Below are 21,024 nucleotides of genomic sequence, written 5' to 3' on the forward strand. Positions count from 1 at the left end.
GAAACTTCTAACTTAGCAAAGTTTACAGAATGTGTTAAAAATTTGAAAGACTGGATGATCAATAATTTTCTACTGTTAAATTCAGATAAGACCGAGATATTACTTATTGGACCAAAAAAAAAAAGAAAAAAAGTACACAATCTCTTAAACTGCAATTTGCAACTAGACTGATGCACTGTTATTTCCTCTACAGTCAAAAATCTGGGTGTTATATTAGACAGCAACCTGTCTTTTGAAAATCATATTTCTCATGTTACAAAAACAGCATTCTTCCATCTTAGAAACATTGCCAAGCTACGGAACATGTTACCTGTTTCTGATGGTGGTTGTCCTGCTTCTTAAATAAATAAGCTACAGGTAGTCCAAAATGCAGCTGCTAGAGTCCTTACCAGATCAAGAAAATATGATCATATTACCCCACTTTTACGGTCTCTACACTGGCTACCTATTAGGTTCCGTATCACTTACAAAATATTACTTCTTACCTATAAGGCCCTTAATGATTTAGCTCCTGCATACCTAACTAGTCTCCTACCACGCTACAATCCATCACGCTCCCTAAGGTCGCAAAATTCTCGACTTTTAGTAGTACCTAGGATAGCAAAGTCCACTAAAGGAGGGAGAGCCTTTTCACATTTGGCTCCCAAACTCTGGAATATACTTCCTGATAACGTTCGGGGGTCAGACACACTCTGTATGTTTAAATCTAGATTAAAGACTCATCTCTTTAGCCAAGCATTCACATAATGTATCTCATAACCTTGTACTTCAGCTTCATCTGATCGAATGAACATCAACATTCTTCAGCTTGGGCAAAACACATAATTTTTGCTTGGTTGGAACAGAAGCTAGGCTAATTATTTCTCTATTTGTTTCTCTGTTTCTGCCACGGTATTTCCATCCATCCACCACTAATAAGCTACTAAATATATTGTAGTAGCCTACTTTTTTGTACAGCTGCTTTGCAACGATTTGTATTGTGAAAAGTGCTATGCAAATAAACTTGAATTTAATTGAATTGATTTATCTTTTGAAGCCGCATTTAAACTGCATTTTGGAAGTTCAAACTTGGGGCACCATAGAGGTCCACTGTGGAGAAAAATCCTGAAATTTTTCCTTAAAAACAATTTCTGTATAACTGAAGAAAGAAAGACATGAACATCTTGGATGACAAGGGGGTGAATACATTATCTATCAATTTTTGTAAAGTAAACTTTTACATTACAACTGGTTTTGTGGTCCAGGGTCACATTTTAGAAAAAAAAATTTTCATAAAAAAAAAAAAGCTTTTTATGCAACCCTCTACAGGGCAGTACTGTTATTAACTAAAGAAAATTAATTTTAAAAACGGTAAAAAGTAATTTATAAATATTGGTTAAAAACTTCCAAAACTTGGAAAGAAAAATAGAAATGTTGTCTTGATAAACAGCTTAAATGTGCATTAAATGTACTTAAATTAAACTGCATGTTGAAAATGGTGAAAATATAAAAAAAATAAATGACAAAAAAAATTGAAAAACGGAAAATATTAATAAATACTATAAAAGCAAATGAATAAAACTAAACCAAAACATTAGATCAGGGTGGTTGCTACTCAAAATGTCCCTTACCTGGCAATAGCTCATAACCCTCATTGTCTGTCTTTTTGGGTGACAGTCCTCCTCTCTGATTGGCTGTGGTTGATCTGTCATAAACTGGTGAGGTGGGAGAGGGCAGGACTGACATGGGCCTGGTTTTAGGTTTGACTGCACTGTAGACAGCATTGTTATTGCTTTTCTCTAAATCAGCATTGTCATAGTGATGCACAGGGGCAGAAGCAGGAGGCTGTTTGGACTTGTTGACGACCGCATAAGTGTCGTTCATCCTGATCTGAGGAAGAGGATGAGAAAGCCTGGACTTGAGAGGTTTATTTCTGAAAACAAAGACAGACAGATACACATATAAGCTAGGAATAGAATAGATTTTAAAATTACTTTAAATAAATATATCTATAGGTTTTTAATTTTTTTTTAAAGAATTCACTTCTGCTCATCAAGCCTGCATTTATTTGCTCCAAAACACAGCAAAAGCAGTAATAATGTGAAATATTTTTACCATTTAAAATAACTGCCTTCTATTTGAATACATTTTAAATTTTCAGCATCATTACTGCAGTTTTCAGTGTCACATGATCATTCAGCCGATTTGCTATTATTATTATTATTATTATTATTATTATTAATATTATTATCATCAATTTAAAAAAAAAAAACACTGAGTACACTTTTTTTCAGGATTCTTTCATGAATAGAAAGATCCAAAGATCAGTGTTTATCTGAAATAAAAAGCTTCTGTAACATTATACACTATACCATTCAAAGGCTTGGAGTAAATATTTTGACCATCATACTTTATGATGTCAGTCAATAAATAAAAAAAACTGTAAAAATCAAGGACATTTCTTTTGCATTTCTTTGTTATTGCTGTATCGAAAATGTACCAAACCATGGGACTGTGTTGTATCAAACTGAACTGTGAATTTTGAATAAAATGAATACTTTTAATCAGTGAGGATTCTCTAAATTGATCAAAAGTGATGATAAAGACATGTATAACATAAAAGATCTTTCATCAATAAAAACTGAAAAAAAAAATCTACTCAGTTGTTTTCAACATAACGTTTTTGAGCAGCAAATCAGAATATTAGAATGATTTCTGAAGGACCGTGTGACTGGAGTAACAATGCTAACATTCAGCTTTGAAATCACAAGAATAAATTAGATTTTAAAATATATTCAAATAGAAAATAGTTATTTGAAATAGTAAATGTTTTTACTATTTTTAAATACTTACTACTGTTTTTGCTGTATTTTAAATCAAATAAATGCAGGCTTGGTGAGCAGAAGAGACGTCTTTAAAAAACATTTAAAAAAAAAAATCTTGTGTATATACTGACAAGCATTCACAGAAAACACAAGAATCTACATCTAAAATACTCATTATTATCTGCATTGGTGCATAGTCCAAAAATGAGTATCTCCGAAACATATGAACAAGATATGAGATCACTAGCATGCCAATTACATTTATAGTTCATAAGCCAATGGGTATTTGTGGCAATGTAGTTAGTATTACATTATAGAGTTTATCTTCCACATTTTGCTCTGGGTGGGTTGACTACATTGGTGCATTGTGGTACCACATCTACAGCAACGTCTAATGACTGCCTGTCACATTTGCATTCAGTGTTTCTTATGAAAAATGCTTCTGACCCAAGGGGAACTGCAATGGCAGAACAAGGCGACTTGTAAATGATTAAATTGCTTGTTTGCTCTGTATAATCGGAGCATTAGTCGAAAAATATTCACATCTTTAGATCAATCATCATTACAAAAGTCATATTCATCTGTATGCAAAGCAGAAATGTCAGCATGAACAAGTGCCTGTGGAGGGAAACACATATCCAGCTATACGTCGATGAATCACGATTTTAACTCACATTAACTCTAGTTACATGCTAGATGAGAAAAGTTCAAATTGCTCCCTGTGCTGTGCCGACAATAACAGCTCGTGAGCGTCTTGGCTGAGTCCACCTGTGTGACGCACAGCGCCGTAGTTAGCAGATTTGTGCAGTTGTCAATCTCAAATTGGCCTCTGGCTGTGTTTGCACCGCTGGTTTTAATCACACACATCCGCAAAAGGTTTAGAATTGTGGAAATTGTGGTCTTACCTTGTTTTAGGGGGTACGCTGATACTGCTTAACGATCCTGACTTCTGTGAAGTCTTCGGTGGAACCGCATTGATGTACAGAGAGGCTGAAGTCTTGAGTTTTCAATATGAAAAACAGAAAAAAACAAAGAAACTGTGAAAAATGTACACAGGGTGGTAACACGGCTACATAGAGCGACTGTGTTCAAATGTTGAAGGATGCATGAACATTTGCATAGAGGAAGCACACTGCGAATGTGTTTCCTGCTAAACTGCTTTTTTAAAGCTTACGGCTCAAAGTCTTGAGGAAGTAAAACATGGTGTGATATAAAAACTAAAGATGTAGTGGCAAATTAAATGTATTTTAAACAATATTCGTAGAGGAAAATAGAGATACTAAGATGTCAACAAATGCAATTTGTTCTTTTGTCACAAAGAACATCCACCATCTAAACATTAGTCAAGCACTGGAACATTAGTACGTCACCCAGCATTAAGTAATGGCTGTTAAACTCAAAAATGGCCTAATTCTGTTATTAGATGTTTTGCAAACTGCCCTAGTGACTGTTGCGTACAATGAACGTGGGAGAAGCGGAAGCTGTCGAAGCCCTAAAAGGACAAAAACACCATTGAGGCACCATAAAAAGTAGTCCAATGAGTCATGGAGTATATTCCAAGCCTATGATAACACTGTGAGGGGTTTCACATAAGTCAAGCGCCAAATTCTAATGCATTTGAATGTAAATTTCAGCACTATTGCAGAGAGGATGGTTATCAATGAATAGCAGCTTAACCCTTTGGTTGTGTTCGCATTCCTGTCACACTTTTGATGTTCCCGGACTCCAAACAACTGCTTATAAATCTCTCATTATGCTATATTGTCATCAAATATTGGATTCAGTCTTTTTGTCAACTTGTTTTCTTTCATTTAGGACTGGTTTGGTGTTTCTATTTGCATCTGATTGACTGAATTGTAGGCCTCATTTATCTGAAAGTAGGCACCTCATTTTTTGAGTGGAAAAAGCATTTTTATGAATTATTTTCACAATATATGAGATAGATTATAAAAATTTGCACTGTTTCTCACACTAGTGTGCTTTAATGTTAAATCAGGAGGTTTGCTTATAAATGCTTTAATTTTGTACTAAATTGCACAATGTTACACTTTTGTGTGTAATGGCTGGCCATTTTTGATGAGCGTGATTTTGTGCAATTTTATCTCTTATTGTGAAAATTATTCATAAAAAATAATTTGGGTAGAAACTAGTGGTGGGCCGTTATCGGCGTTAACGTGCTGCGTTAACGTGAGACTCTTATCGGGCGATAAAAAAAAATATCGCCGTTAATCTATTTTCAAATTTGGGTTGGGAGCTGGGTCTAAACTACGCAAGCTATGATGACTTTCACCTTGATAGTTTAACGCAGATGTATACCAAGCAAAGACTATAGAATATGGTCGCCGCGTTTACGTCTCCTCCGCCAAAACACAGACAGGATCTCCTCGTCCACCATTCATAAAAACCGAATCTACTATAGCGCGAAATGCCACGTAAATTCGTCGTTTTTTGGATTCATAAATCAAATGTTGGTCTGTCACTTAATTCAAATCGCGATATGGACTAGTGTATGTGAAAACTGAAATGCAAAAAGACCGTTTTAATATGAATCCGGTATGTTCCGTTTGCCTAGCTGTATGTATGAATGGTGGAGACGCGCTTTTACTATAAGACGTTAAAAAATCACAATCTAATAGGTAGAAAAAATAATTCCATTGTTAGTTAGTTAGTTAGTTAGTAAACACAAGTACATCTTATTGAACATAATTTATTTTCATCAACAAATTATCATAGAACAGCTTTATGAGCAGTTTGTGATGCAGTTTGGAAACAGGAGATGAGCCCCTGGTCTAATGCGCCACCTGGTTTGAGAAACCCGTTCTCAAAGACTTACTTTTAGTCATTATTTGGGTAGCACACATATTCTGAATGCCTTCAGCAGAATTCAAATTAGCCATTTTAATCTAGATTAATTCCAAGATTTAATCTAGATTAATCTAGATTAAAAAAATTAATCTATGCCCACCCCTAGTAGAAACACAAAACCAGTACTATATAAAAGAAAACAAGTTGACAAAAAGAATGAATAATGAAAAATGAGAGATTTATAAGCAATTGTTTGGAGTCATTTTTGACCAGGAACACCCACAAGTGTGACTTTTTTTTACAATTTTGTACAAAATAAAAGCAAACTTCCTCATTAAATATTAAGGCACACTGGTGTGATAAATAGTGCCAATTTTTATAATTTTGTGTTTAATATTGTGAAAATTAATCATAAAAAAAATATTTTTTCACTCAAAAAAAACAAGGTACCCACTCTCAGATAAATGAGGCCTATGATTAATCAGATGCAAACAGAAACGTAACACCAGTCCTACATGAAAGAAAACAAGTTGACAAAAAGAATGAATCTAATATTTGCTGATAATATAGCATAATGAGAGATTCATAAGCAATTGTTTGGAGTCCGGACATTTTTGACCAGGAACACCAAGTGCGAATAGGTGAAATAAAAAAATCTAAAAATTTTTTTAGAGAGCTACTGCAGTGTAACTAGTATTTTCTAGAAAAGGAAAATCTTTTCCGGACCCGAACACAACCAGAGGGTTAAATTTCACGGTGTTCCTCACTAAATCTGTCATATGACATTAGATGGCTTTTATATGTAGATATAATATCAAAATTATTCCACCCACCAGAGACTACAGTACTTTACAAATACAAGCTTTTCTGAAGATCCAGTACTTTTAAAAAACAGATTACTGGGATATTAAAGTGATAATGCCAATATATAAATGTAATATTTTTGAGTTTTAGGATTTTTTTTAATAACCCCCTATTCAACGTTGTTGCTTTTTAGTCACTTATTTGTATGGTGGGGAACAAAATGGTCTTAAAACACAATTAAACCTTTAGAAACTCTATTAGAAAACAGAATTAGCTTGAGCTGTTACACATACATACAGTTAGCCCATGCATGTGCTGACGTTTGAGTAGCTAATATGACAAAGTCAACAGAGCTCTCACAAAAGCTAGAGAGGATCTATAAAGAAGAAATAATTTGATTACTTTAGAAAGTCCAAGGCTATATTAATATTCCCAAGACATTAAAAGTTCCAAGAGACACAGCTGGCAGCCTTATTCCTTGGCCTAAAATGTGTTGTACCAAAAAAAGCACAATATCATAAAATGTTTGATCAGAGTAACTGAGGAAAAACCTGTTACGTACAGCCAAAAACTTTCAAGATGGCCCAACGAAAAGTGGCAAAACATTTCAATGCAGAGTATAAAGAAGAACACAAGACAAGCATGGCTTTTATGTTGGGGCATCTTGCCGAATGTTACTTAAAGAAAAACATAAAACACTGACTTGAGTATGCTAAAATTAATTTAGATAGACCAGAGAAGTTCTGAAAGAATGTTTTGAGGTAATGTGGCCGAAGGGGAACTTTTTGGACCGATGGATCAACACCATCTCCATCATCGAATATTGAGGTGAACCAGAACTGTTACAGGTGTGTTTTACTGCAGCAGGAAGTGGAAATCATGACTGTGGTTCAGGATTCTTTAAAGTATCAGGCCGTTTTGGCAAGAATTGTGATGTCTTTGGTGCAAAGACTGAAGCTAATGATCAATAGATTTTCCTGCTTGACAGCCACCCTAAAGTATACATCAACATCTACTTAATCTTGGTTCATGGATCAGTCTTAGAATGTTCTCGAGTGGCCTGTTCAGTCTCCAGACTTAATTCTCATAGAAAATATTTGGCTGAATTTGAAGAAAGCAGTGGTAAAGCAAAAACCAAAGATTGTCAGTGATCCGAAAGCTTTTCAGGTGAGGAATGGGCTAAGATTGCAGTAGATACAGTTGCAATCAAAATTATTCAACCCTCCAGAGACTGCAGTAGTTTACAAATAGAAGCTTTTCTGAAGATCCAGGACTTAAAAAAAATTGCATCTATTACCAATTACTGGCATATTAAAAGTGATAATTTCAACATATAATGTAATATTTTTGAGTTCTAAGATTTTTTAATAACAGAGCTATGTCATAATTATTCAACCCCTGTTTAACATTGCTGTTTTTTTAGTCACTTATTTGTATGGTGGGGAACAAAATTGTCTTAAAACATAATTAAGCCTTTAGAAACTCTATTAGAAAACAAAATTAGCTTGAGCTGTTACACATACATGCAGTTAGCCCATGCATGTGCTGAAGTTTTAGTAGCTAATATAACAAAGTCAACACAGCTCTCACAAAAGCTATAGAGAAGCTACAGAGAATAAATAATTGTATTACTTTAGGAAGATTTCCAAGGCATTAAAGGTTCCCAGAGACACAGCTGGCATCCTTATTCCTTAGCTTAAAATGTGTTGTACCAGAAAACCTTTGAAGGTGTTGAACAAAAGAGCACAATATAATAAAATGTTTGATCAGAACAACTGAGGAAAAACCTGCAATGTACAACCAAAGACTTTTAAGATGACCCAACGAAAGGAGGAAAAACATTTCAATGCAGTGTGTGAGAAGAACACCAGACAATTACGGCCTTCATGTTGAGACATCTTGTCGAATACCACTCTTGACCAAGAAGAACAAAAAGGCTGACGTGAACATGTTAAAATTAATTTAGATAGACATGTGGAGTTCTGCAAGAATGTTTTAAAGAGTGATCTGACTAAACTGGAACTTTTTGGACCTTGGATGAGTGGTATGTCTGGTGCAAAAAAGGCAGAGCTTATGAGCAGAAGAATACCATCTTCATCGTCAAACTTTGGGGTGGACCAGTCCTGTTTGAGGGGTATTTTATTGTAGCAGTAAGTGGAAACCACGACCGTATGAAGGACATCATGGATTTTTTGAAGTATCAGGTCATTTTGGCAAGAATTGTGATGCCTTTGGTGCAAAGACTTAAGCTGATGATCAGTTGACTTTCCTGAAGGGCCATCATCCCAAAGTATACATCCAAAAATGTATGCTTGGTTCAAGGATCAGACATTGAATGTACTTGAGTGGCCTGTTCAGTCTCCAGATTTAATTCTTGTTGAAAATATTTGGTGTAATTTGAAGAAAGAAGTGGCAAAGTGCAAACTAAAGATTATGAGTGACCTGAAAGCTTTTTCAGGCGAGGAATGGGCCAAGATTGCAGGAGAGAAGTGACAGAAGCTTCAAAGCACTTACAGGCAGCGTTAATTGGCGGTTTTAAAGAGTAAAAGATTCTGCACCAAATTTGACTTTTAGGGGTTGAATAATTTTGAACATGAACATTTAGAGCCAATTTGATTTTTTTTTATTATTCATCAGCATCCGTTTTCAGAATGACTCAAATGTGTATTTATAAATGTCTCTAATAGTGTACTGATGCCTTTGTTGGGTTGCTTTTACAAAATTGTGTTCTCTGCAGCAAAATATCTTGCAGGTCAAGGGGGTTGAATAATTTCAATTGCAACTGTATGTGACAGAAGCTTCTAAGCACCAAGGTTATTTTCGTAAACGAAAACTAAAACTAAGACGAAAACTATTGATCAGAAAACATTTTCGTAAACTGAAATAAAATAAAAACGTCAAAATAAATGAAAAACTAGAACGAAACGAAACTAACAACTTTTATTGGAAAAAAACAGCTTCACAAACAGTCTTTTCAAATACAGTCATTCATATTATCACAGCAATAGTCTGATTAAAAGTCCTCGCTTGGATATAAACACTGATGTCTATGGCAGAGACCAAAATAGAGCACGTCATCTTTTGAAAGTAATTGGCGCTTCAAATAACGTTTGTGTCGATTGCATTGTTTGGCCACTAAATGGAGACAAGTAACTGTTAAAAAATGCATTTGTCAATGAATAGAGATTGATTCAAAAACGCAGATTCATCCAGTAATGTTTTGTGAGCAAGTCATTTATTCATTCAAACCACTTTTTCATAAATTTAATATTTAAAAAATTAAATCTGTATTAAATATATTCTATTTTAAATACAAATATTATGTATTAAATTATCATTAATTCATTCAAATGAATTAAACACTTTTAAATAGACTGAAGCAATTAATATTTTGTCCTACATTATTTTGCTTAGTTTAGAATTGCGAGGAAATCGCGATCTCCATTTAATCTCTAAAAAACTAAAACTAAAACTGAAACTAAACTAAATAAAAACTAAATAAAAATGTGTTCAGAAAATAGAAACTAAACTAAAACTAACAAAATTGTTAATAAAACTAATAAAAACGAAACTAAATTTTATTTCAAATTTGAAAACTATACTAAAATAAAACGAATTTAAAAAAGCAAAACTAAATTAACCTTGCTAAGCACTTTCAAGCAGCAACAATTCTGAACCAAATTTGATTTGGGGGGTTGAATAATTTTGACAATGAACATTTAGAGCCAATTAGAATTTTTTTTTTTGTTCATTATTTATGGAATTAACGCCTTTGTTGAATTGTTTTCACAAAATGTTGTTCTCTGCAGCAAAATGTTTTGCAGGTCAAGGGGGTTGATTAATTTAGATTGCAAATGTAGCATAATATATAAAGAGCACAAGTCATATAGACTGCTTTTATTGTATGTTTTACTGATGTTTGGAGCTTGACAGCAGGACATTTAGTATGGAAATGAGTGGAACAAACAAATATCTTCTTTTGTGTTCAGAAAACGATAAAGATTTGGAATGACATGACAATAAAATGGTGACAAAAATGTTATTTTTTGGCAGAAATATGCCTTTAAAGGTGCTGTATGTCATTTTTTGACTGTACCAAAGCATAAAAAGATCATAATCTAAGTTAAGTTTACATACATGTTTCTTTGAAAAACGACGCTAAAGCCAGTTTGAAAATGGCCATTCAATGTCGGAATGTTTGTTGTGTTTTGGTCTGTGTGATTCAGCCCACTGCCAGTTTAACGAATAATATTTCGACAGTCTGGGTTGCCAGTTTTAGAGAACACAGTGTACTGCAACCATTAAACTGGATTAGAGATCACAGATCTCTACACAATCTAAAAAAAGCTTTAGCATCCATCTAAAAAGCTCTATGACCAGAGGCATATTAAAATGTTAATAGATCAACTCATAAACTTGCAGTGTAAGGTTCTTGCACTTGTTCCTCAATCTGGCAACCCACTAGAGCCGGGGTCGGCAACGGGCCGAATCCGGACCCCAAGATGCGTCCATGCGGACCGTGAAAGCTTTTGACATAATTAAATTTTTTAAAAATGCCAAACGCTAATTTCTAATAAATAAATGTATATCAAGCACACCGGGGTCAGCGTTTGGGTGCAATCTTCCATGCAGTGATGAGAGCAGAGATTGGCGGTGAGTGAAAAACGTTGATGGAAAACGCATTATGTTGGGGTTATGTCACAAAATATTGTAACTATATATTTTTATTCTGTATTTTTATTCATATTTATGTTTTAAATCATGAAGGTGAGCCAATGGATATCACACAAGCAAAGTGAAAACAGCGCAATATGTTAAAGCGAAAGTAAAAACAGCGCTTTCAGCATCTGACGTGCACATTCTCTCAGAGATAATGATAGATGAATAGACTTCATATGCTGATATTAATTTACTTCCCTAATATTTCTAGTGAGCTGAACACAGTGGGGAAAACATAAAAAGAAACGTATTTTGTGTAGGCAAGGGTTGTTTTTTAAAGTCTGTGTTTAAAATAAAGCTCTTAATTTTAATTGATGACTATTATTAGGGGTTAAGAAAGTCTTAATTATGATTTCATAATTAAATTGGGGACTAAAAGGCAAGAATTGCGATGAAACTAAGGCTATGCATTGAATAAATATGAGCGCTGCACGTTTCAAAGTCGGCTGCGGCGCTGCTCTGTGTGCCATTCTGATAGCGCCTCCTGCTGGAAGAGAATTATCTGCCATTTTTAATCAGCTTGTTCGTCTGCTGTTGTCAAAAAGACCAATGTAAAAAAATCAATCCATGGTTTTAACACGTAGAGTGGTAAATGTGAACTGATGGATCGACAAGACAATGTGTCATACAAATTTAGAAGAAATCTTTTTTGTTTTGTGAAACCTGCATCTGAATTGTAAATCATGCTTTTTACAGTCATTTTATTTATTTATTTATTCATTTTTTGTTCAGGTCTCTACAAAGGTATTTAAACGTCTTTATGAATTTTAAATGTCTTAAATGAATTTAAGATAAAATACGCTGCAGATACCCTGGTCTCACAAAAAAACATAAATAGTTTTTTATATATAATTGTCCGGACCTCGGCTGGTGAGCAGGGTTCATTACTGGACCTCGAGCCGTTTTAGTTGAGTGTTGCATCTGAGGAGAATGGGGCGGGAGTAGTCTCGCGTAGCCAGACCTTCAGACTGACGGCTGAAGGTCTGGAATTCATGGCAGCTTTCGTTGGCCAAGGCCCGCCCATAAGACCGTTTGATCGACATGTCAAACAACCAATCACAGTTCGTTTCGTTCAGCGTCACGTTTCAGTGCGTGGAAATGCCCCCACAACAACAGACTGGCGTGCAACAAATCAGCAGTGGTGTCAAAAGTATTCACATTCATTACTCAAGTAGAAGTATAGATACTAAGATTTAAAAAGACTTTTGTAGAAGTTGAAGTATCAACTCAAGCTTTTTACTCAAGTAAAAGTATAAAAGTACTGGTTTCAAAACTACTTAAAGTAAAAAAGTAAAAGTAATGTAAGGGAAAAAAATGCCATTAAGGACCAAAGCTTAGGCCGCGCCACAGGGGCCTATTGTGCACTACCCCACCTCCCCAAAAAACATTTCTAAAGGCCATAATGACTATGTTATATTAAAATGTTAATGTTGAAAAATTTGGAATGCACTAGGCTACCTGTTTTAGCTGCATATTTGCCCATTGAAAATAAACGCATTTTATTACAATGCAAATAGGCTACATTAAAGAACCATAAATGTGTACTACTGAGCATTAACGTGTTTCATGGAGCGGAAGATATGATGATTAGTTGCTGCCTATAAGTATTGTTATCGCAACATTGTCAATCGCGTTGTCAATCGCAAACTATTATTTATTCAAACGTCTTTCTATCAAACTACCTACTATAGCTTCATTTGCAGAGGATGAAGAGAAAGCACCCGTTTGATAAATAAGCAAGTAGTCGAGAAATAATAACTTGTAAGAAATCATCTTTTTTGAGTAATGACCCGAACACTGGCTATATCCTTGCTGGAGTGCAGGGCTGGACTGGGGTTAACATTTGGCCTTGGACAAATCCAGCCCATCCAGCCTACAAGTTCCCCCGTGAGTTTTGTTGGATTATAGGGCCTTTAATTAAAGTAAATAAATGAATGAATAAAACAGGACAGAATCAAATAATGTTAGATACTGAATTCAAATGCGACTTTTATTAATAATTTATAAAATTAATAATGCATTTTTGTCACATAAAAATGCATGCAGTAAAGCATTGATTTTGAGCTAGAATGCAGGACTTTTATTGCTAAGAAATTCTGTAAAAATTACTTACTTTTGTAGAACACAAAAGATATTTTGTAGAATGTAACCAAACATATTTGTTTACCCTTGATTTCTACTCTATAGACACAATTTTTGAATTTCTCAAAGTATCTTCCTTTATGTTCCACAGAAGAAAGAAGTTCATACAGGATTGAAATTACATGATGTTGAGTAAATAATGAAAATTTTTATTTTTGGGTGAACTGTCCCTTTAAGAACTTTAATATGTATAGTAAACACCTCATTTATATAAGGCACTGATATTTATCTTTAATCAGGCTCTTACTGAATTAACATTTTACTCCAATTAAAATGAATTACAACTTAATATTTAAAAAGAAAGAAATTATTGCTTAAAATCCAGATATTAACTGACTAGTATTAGTAAGATGTCGTCACAAGAATAAAATTACAATGGTTATGTTTCTTTTAATAATTCATAATAATAAACTATGAAATTTTTAATAAAAAAATGACAGTAATTATGTATTGACGTTTATCACTTTACCTCCTCATGCAGCTGTTTTCAGCAGCCCAGCAGAACCTACAGAACCTTTAATGTTCTCATATCACACAACTGCCAAACACAATTCTGTGTTAAATCTAAATGCGTCAAGCAACTTGAACTTGCGCTATTTATCACTTTGCATTTGACTGATTCCGCCACGTCACACTTTTGGACTATTTGCAGTTTCGAATGTCATTTAAAATAGCGCATAATATGCGGGAGGTCTGCCTCTCTTCGGCGATCGGCCCACCGGGAATGTCCCGGTTCTCCCCGATGGCCATTGGCCAGGAGTGTGACGTGATTTGTGTCATGTCACGTGCAGGTGTGATGGATCGTGTACAAACCAATAGGGTGTCGGAATGGTATATGTTTATACTTCTCATCCAACCACAACCAAATTCACTCTATGTGGATGGCGCAATTTATCTGGATAGTTTTTTTTTTTTTGAACGATGACATGAATGAAAACTAGCCGAAAAGAAATAGGAGTAACGAGTCTATTTTTAAAATGTAAGGAGTAGAAAGTACAGATAATTGCGTGAAAATGTAAGGAGTAGAAGTAAAAAGTCGTCTGAAAAATAATTACTCCAGTAAAGTATAGATACTCAAAATTTCTACTTAAGTAAGGTAACGAAGTATTTGTACTTCGTTACTTGACACCTCTGCAAATCAGTCATTGAAATAACCAGCATTGAAAGATAACGAAGAAGAGGGAGAACAAGCAGTAAGTCAGTAATTTGTTCGCGAACGTCGCAAATGTGTATAACAACTATGGCGTCTGCATAAGCAAGTTTTAGCAAATCGCCGAGTAAATCTGTATGCGCTTTGTTTCCTGGCGGACCGAAAATAAACGCGACACTCGTGTCTCCCGGAAATCCGGTCAAATTCAACGAATCAGATCACAACTTCGACATTCCTGAAGTGTTTCCAGTTAAGCGTACCATATGCATCAGACGTTTAGCCAACGTTCCGTGGGCGTGACATCTGAGGCTGAGACTAGGGCGGGAGAAACAATATTTTGAATTTGGACTGCAGTACTCATTTTAACCACTAGCTGTCAATATTACATACTGCACCTTTAAATTTGATTAATTTACACTATTCGAAAATTTGGGGGCTGTAAGATCTCCTGTGTTGCATTTACTTGATTGGTAGAAGCAATAATGTTGTGATATATTATTACAATTTCAAATACATTTTCTATTTAGAATTATTTTAAAGTGTAATTTATGCCTGTGATGCAAAGTTGAAATTTCTGCATCAATACTCCAGTCTTGCTGATTTACTGATCAAGATACATTTTCTACATTCACTGTTGAAAACAGCTGCTTCCCTATAAAAAATGCTTTTCTTACTTAGATTTTCTTTGTCTTGTTACCAGCCAAAATATCTACAAATTCTTAAATCATGAACGATTTTCTAGGCAAGTCAAAATTATTGTCATGTTCTCAGAAAAAACAAGTCAAAATTAAGTGCGTTTTTGCTTAAAACAGGCAAAATAATCTGCCAATGGGGTAAGAAAAATAATCTTGTTTTCTGTTTGAAATAAGATTGTTTTTCTTACCCCATTGGTAAATTTAGCTTGTTCTAAGCAAAAGCGCACTTAATTTTTACTTTTTGTTTTTTTCTGAAAACAAGAAAATAATTTTTACTCGTCTAAGAATTTTTAGATATTTTGGATAAGAAAAGCTTTTTGCAGTGTTAATATTTTTCATGTAGAAACCATGATTCATTTTTTCTTTGATGAATGAAAGTTTAAAACAACAGCACTCATTTGAAATAAAAATCTGTTGTAACATTATATATGTCTTTACTGTCAATTTGCACTCTAAAGCATCCTTGTTCAATAAAAGTTATTTTTCAAATAAAAAAAAAAAAATAACTGACCTCAAACTTTTGAACAGCTCTTACCCCTCTATTCTTGTTTTTCATCTCCAAGACCTTCTGAAACATCTGAGCAACCGTATGAAAGAGAAATGCATACTGCTCCTGGGGAGATTCACAAAAACATAGCACTTGACACCAGGAATTCACACTGTGTTGTGAAATTTGATAGATGGGGCTAAATGGGCCTATATCCATGTGATAAAAGCATACAGGCTTTGATAATTTACTTTAAAGAGAAGAGGTTTCAATTATAGTTCAAGAATCCATTCTGTAGATGATTTTCATTATATGTGGCATGCAAAAAATCATGTTTTGACATTACCTTGGTCTGCACGGCTGAAGGTCTCTGTCTTCTGAGGTCTAACACCAGATCCAAGATATTAAAATCCTCCTGTATTTGCTGAGAATAGAAGAAAACATGTGTTAACTATGTATGCATGTGTTATATTTGACCCTGGATCGCAAAACCAGCCACAAAGATTATTTTTGCAGAAGAAATAAGCTTTCCATTGATGTACTGTTTGTTAGAATAGGACAATATTTGGCTGAGACACGACTATTTGAAAATATAGAATGTGAGGGTGCAAAAAAAAAATCTAAATATTGTTACCATATTCTTAGCAATGCATATTACTAATCAAAAATTAAGTTCTTATATATTTACAGTAGGAAATTTACAAAATATCTTCAAGGAACATGATCTTTACTTAATATCCTAATGATTTCTGGCATAAAAGAAAAATCGATAATTGCATTTTGACATCTGACACACTTTGGTGCCTAATTTAACTTAAAAAAAAAATGACATGCTTCACCCTCAAGCGTTGTGCATATAATTTTGTGTCAGTTACTGTGTTAATACCTCTGTCAGCAGTAGATCATTGACAAAGTCGACAGCACAGATGACCCCCGTTCTACCGCAGCCGGCACTGTAAAGAAAGAGAAGCCGTCACATTTCCATATCTTGATATGATCCATTCCCTCCTGAGTCTCAGTTCAGAGGGTCACGGGGGGGAATTATGGGCCATATTGTCAGACAGAGCCTCTCTCATGTATATAAAGAGAGGGTAATGAGTGAATCTGTGCTGAAGTCTGGAAGTTAACTGGCTTTTCCAGCGCCACATCAGGTGCTGAATATTTAACATGTCTCGCTTCATTTAAATGGTACCATTAAAATGCATGGAACCAGAGGAACACAGGCCGGCCCCTGCTGCACCCTAACAACACGGACTGAGTCGACCTGATGAATTTTCATGGGCAGATGGGTCATTTGTCAGAGGCACAGAAAAACACAGAGACGGCTGTGTGTGTGATACAGACCTGCAGTGGATCACGACAGGGTCCGTCTGGTTGCCCTGTTTTTGGCGAGCCAGCTCCATCATACCCAGAATGCCATCCGGCATGTCTGGAATTCCGTGGTCCGGCCAGGCAGTATACTGGAAATGAGACACTTTACGAGTTTCCTGTGTGGAAAGATGGCGAGTGTTGACCCTCTCACTGGATTACAGTTTCTTCACCAAATTACAATGCTTGAAATGAAATAAAATGGGAAATGTCATGCACTCAGATGGTAATGGCGGTTCCTTGTTTGCAGTCTGTCAGTCATATACTGTAATGCAGTCAATGAAAATGGCAGATCACATTAACGCATCGGCTGTTGTGAACACGGTCAGGACAGTTGAATCAGAGGTAAATGGTGATATAAATACTGTTAAGTTTCTTGCACAGACCGATCGTTATGTGTCTTAAGACCTCAATGTATCGTCGCAAGCCACAGGATTCAATTTGGTTTTGTCTGTGTATGTTTTTTTTTACTCTTAAAGATTTGGTGCCCATTGACTGCCATTGTATGACTGACAGACTGCAATGGTGTGAGTTAAAAATCTTTGCTTCTGTTCTACTGAAGAAACAAAGTCACCTACATCTTGGATGCCCTGAGGGTAAGCAGATAAGCATCAAATTTCCTTTTTGGGTGAACTATCCCTTTAAAAACACTAGTAGAAACAGTCTTAAAGGAACGTTTCACCCCAAATATATATACACTGCCACTCAAATTTTGGGATCAGTACGATTTTTAATGCTTTTTTAAAGAAGACTTTTCTGCTCGTCAAGGCTGCATTTATTTGATTATACATACAGAAAAAAAACCTGTAATATTGTGAAATGTTAATGCAATTTAAAATAGTGGTTTTCTATTTTAATATACTTTAAATACAATTTATTTCTGTGAATTTTCAGCATCATCATCCAGTCTTCAGTGTCACATGATCCTTCAGTAATTATTCTAATTGGCTGATTTATTATCAATGTTGAAAACAGTTGTGCTACTTAATCATTTTTTGGAACCTGTGATACTTTTTTTTAGGATTCTTTTATCAATAAAAGGTTAAAAAGAACAGCATTTATTTAAGATAGAACATTTTTGTAACAATAAACAATTCGTTCAAAGTTTGGGTTCAGTATTTTTTTTTCCCTTTTTCTCTTTGAAAGAATTTACTTTTATTCAATAAGGATGTGTTAAACTGATAAAAAGTGATAGTAAAGACTTAGAAAAATATATTATATTAGACAATATATTATAATTGAAAATATATTATATTATAAATATAATATATTATATTGTTATATTGTTCTATTTTGAATAAATGCTGTTCTTTTGAACTTTTTAATCATCAAAGAATCCTGAAAAAAGTATCACATGTTGCAAAAAAATATTAACTGTTTCCAACATTGATAATTAAAGTATTAAATCAGTATATTACAATGATTTCTGAAGGAACATGTGACACTGAAGACTGGAGTAATGGCAGAAAAAAAATTCAGCTTTTTCATCACAGATACAAATTATATTTTGAAGTGTATTAAAATGAAAAAAAAAAAAAACTGTTATTTTTAATTGCAATAATATTTCATATTATATTAATATGTAAAACAGTATATAAAATATATGAAACAGTTCAACATATAAACATCCATTTAAAATATTGGGATGTTTTTTAAAGTTTCTGCTCATCAAGGCTGCATTTATTTGATTAAAAATACAGAAAAACAGTGATATTGCGAAATATTTTTGCTATTTAAAATAATGGCTTTCTATTTTAATGTACTTTAAAATAGAATATATATTTCTGTGATGCAAAGCTGAATTTTCAGCATCATTACGCTAGTCTTCAGAGTCACATGATTCTTCAGAAATCATTTTAATATGCTGATTTATTATCAGTGTTGGAAACAGTTGTGCTGCTTAATATTTTTTTGGAACCTGTAATACTTTTTTCAGGATTTTTTTGATGAATAAAGAGTTAAAAAGAAGAGCATTTATTTCAATTTTAATATTAACAAATTGTAATATTTTCTAACAATATACACTACCGTTTAAAAGTTTGGGGTCAGTACATTTTTTGAAAGAAATTAATATTTTTATTCAGCTAGGATGTATTAAATTGATAAAAAGTGATAGCAAGGAGTTATAATATAAGAAAATATTTATATTTTGAATAAATCCTGTTCTTTTGAACGTTTTATTCATCCAAAAAATATTTAAATATTTCTAATTAATAATAAAATAATTCTAATAATAAATCAGCATATTAGAATGATTTCTAAAGGATCATGTGACACTTAAGACTGGATTAATGGCTGATAAAAATTCAGCTTTGCATCACAGGAATCAATCTATCAGTTTAATCTATAAATATATCTATCTATCTATCTATCTATCACAACTATTTTCAACACTGATAATAAATGTTTCTTAAACATCAAATCAGCATATTAGAATTATTTCTGATGGATCATGTGAAACAGAAGAATGATGCTAAAAGATTTAGCTTTACATCAGAATAATACATTTAAATAAACTTATTTTAAATTGTAATAATATTTCATAGTTTTGACTGTATTTTTGATCAAATAAATGCAGCAAAACATTCAGCAAAAATCTTCATGAAATCTCTTACACGTTTTTTTTTTCTCTAATGACAAACAAATGTCATTACGTCAGTTCTATATCATATTCTACTGATGACAAACCGGAGACACCACTTACATCACAATATTTTACCACCAACGTCCGAACAATGACTTCCTCATTTGGTCGTGACTCCTCAACCTTAAAAAAAAAAACGACAGTAATCAGGAGAACTTCCTCTTGTGGGGCATTGCAACTGCACAAGCTACACTTTGCATCAAACCGCTGAAAAACTGACAGAACTTTCACAAGGCTTGAAGATAACATCAAAAGCAACTATTGTGTAAGTTTAATATCCTGTCTTAGATGACACTACTGAATTGCAAACATTGTTCATTGTTGAAAAGGACAGAAAACACTTACAGTTGAGACAATAAAGGGACCAAAAATAGATGTGTCTGTGGTCGACGCCCAGTAGACTTCACATTTTTTCTAAAGAACAGAGAGGCTGTTAAAACAGCAAATGCCAGGAAAGTGATAGACATATGAAACAGAACAAAGGAAATGTTACCTTTCCCATCTCAATCTCTCTGCAAGCCATGATTATGACCTAACAAAAAAGAACAGAAAAAGCGAATTTGATTAAACTTTATAAATTGAAAGCAGAAGAGATAATACATAATTATAGAAAAAAATAATTGTGTCTAAGCACTAAGCAGCTCACCTTAACATTGTGTTGCCAAACCATGCGCCAGAAATCAACCACAGTACTACTCAAAGGGCCCTGGGTGGCAATATAGATCCTGCTTTTTGCAGCTCCCTAGTGGGAAAAAATAGATACAAATTTGTATTATCATTTTATACATCTATTATGCTTAATAAAATATCTGGAAAAACTGCACCACTAAGATTCTAAGACTTTTTGAATCTTATTATCTTGCCCGTCACACAGAAAAGTGCACGATTCCGCTGCAGTACCTTGATGAAGTTGCCATTAATATAATCAGACTCATATTCATATGTGGTTGGAGCTAGAGAGACCCTGGTCTGATCATCTGGAATACATAAGAAGTAGAAAAATACCAAGAGATTTGCATATTTTTCCTTTCATCAGTGTAACTCATTTATCAGGCAACACATTGTGGAGACTCAATTAGGAAATATAATGACAAGTTATTGGCTTTGGAATGATAAAAAAAAAAAAAAACATGGTACTGTAACTATAGGAGGCATGTTTTGACAGATGTGACAGTAAACTGAAAATGATGTGACAGAGAATCATGTAAAATAACATCTGTGTCATACTGAGAGAAACTGCGAGTCGTAAATATTTCAAAGCTGATGAGATCTGAGCGTACTGTCAGATGTGAAAAATCCCGATATCAAAGTAAGCAATATTCTAACCCAAGAAATGTTAATCTTATAAGCATCAGAAAGAATGAGTTGCAAAGAATACATGCCATTGCTTTTCCACAAAAGATATG

The 21,024-nt window shown here is 34.0% G+C and overlaps 1 protein-coding gene across 1 annotated transcript in view; it reads right to left on the reverse strand.

Annotated features, from left to right (window-relative positions):
• The window catches only part of ptpn18 (protein tyrosine phosphatase non-receptor type 18), a 45,995-nt gene that overhangs the window by 17,694 nt on the left and 7,277 nt on the right, over positions 1 to 21,024 (reverse strand). The window contains exons 3-13 of the mRNA XM_073819134.1: positions 20,519 to 20,595; positions 20,265 to 20,360; positions 20,112 to 20,150; positions 19,964 to 20,032; positions 19,679 to 19,741; positions 16,951 to 17,093; positions 16,493 to 16,559; positions 15,953 to 16,030; positions 15,655 to 15,732; positions 3,710 to 3,801; positions 1,611 to 1,912 (exon numbers count right to left, since the gene is read on the reverse strand). Coding sequence (XP_073675235.1) covers positions 1,611 to 1,912; positions 3,710 to 3,801; positions 15,655 to 15,732; positions 15,953 to 16,030; positions 16,493 to 16,559; positions 16,951 to 17,093; positions 19,679 to 19,741; positions 19,964 to 20,032; positions 20,112 to 20,150; positions 20,265 to 20,360; positions 20,519 to 20,595 — 1,104 coding nt within the window. The remainder of the gene's footprint in view (positions 1 to 1,610; positions 1,913 to 3,709; positions 3,802 to 15,654; positions 15,733 to 15,952; positions 16,031 to 16,492; positions 16,560 to 16,950; positions 17,094 to 19,678; positions 19,742 to 19,963; positions 20,033 to 20,111; positions 20,151 to 20,264; positions 20,361 to 20,518; positions 20,596 to 21,024) is intronic.

Source organism: Garra rufa, chromosome 15 (assembly GCF_049309525.1).
Source record: "Garra rufa chromosome 15, GarRuf1.0, whole genome shotgun sequence".
Lineage (NCBI taxonomy): Eukaryota > Metazoa > Chordata > Actinopteri > Cypriniformes > Cyprinidae > Garra > Garra rufa.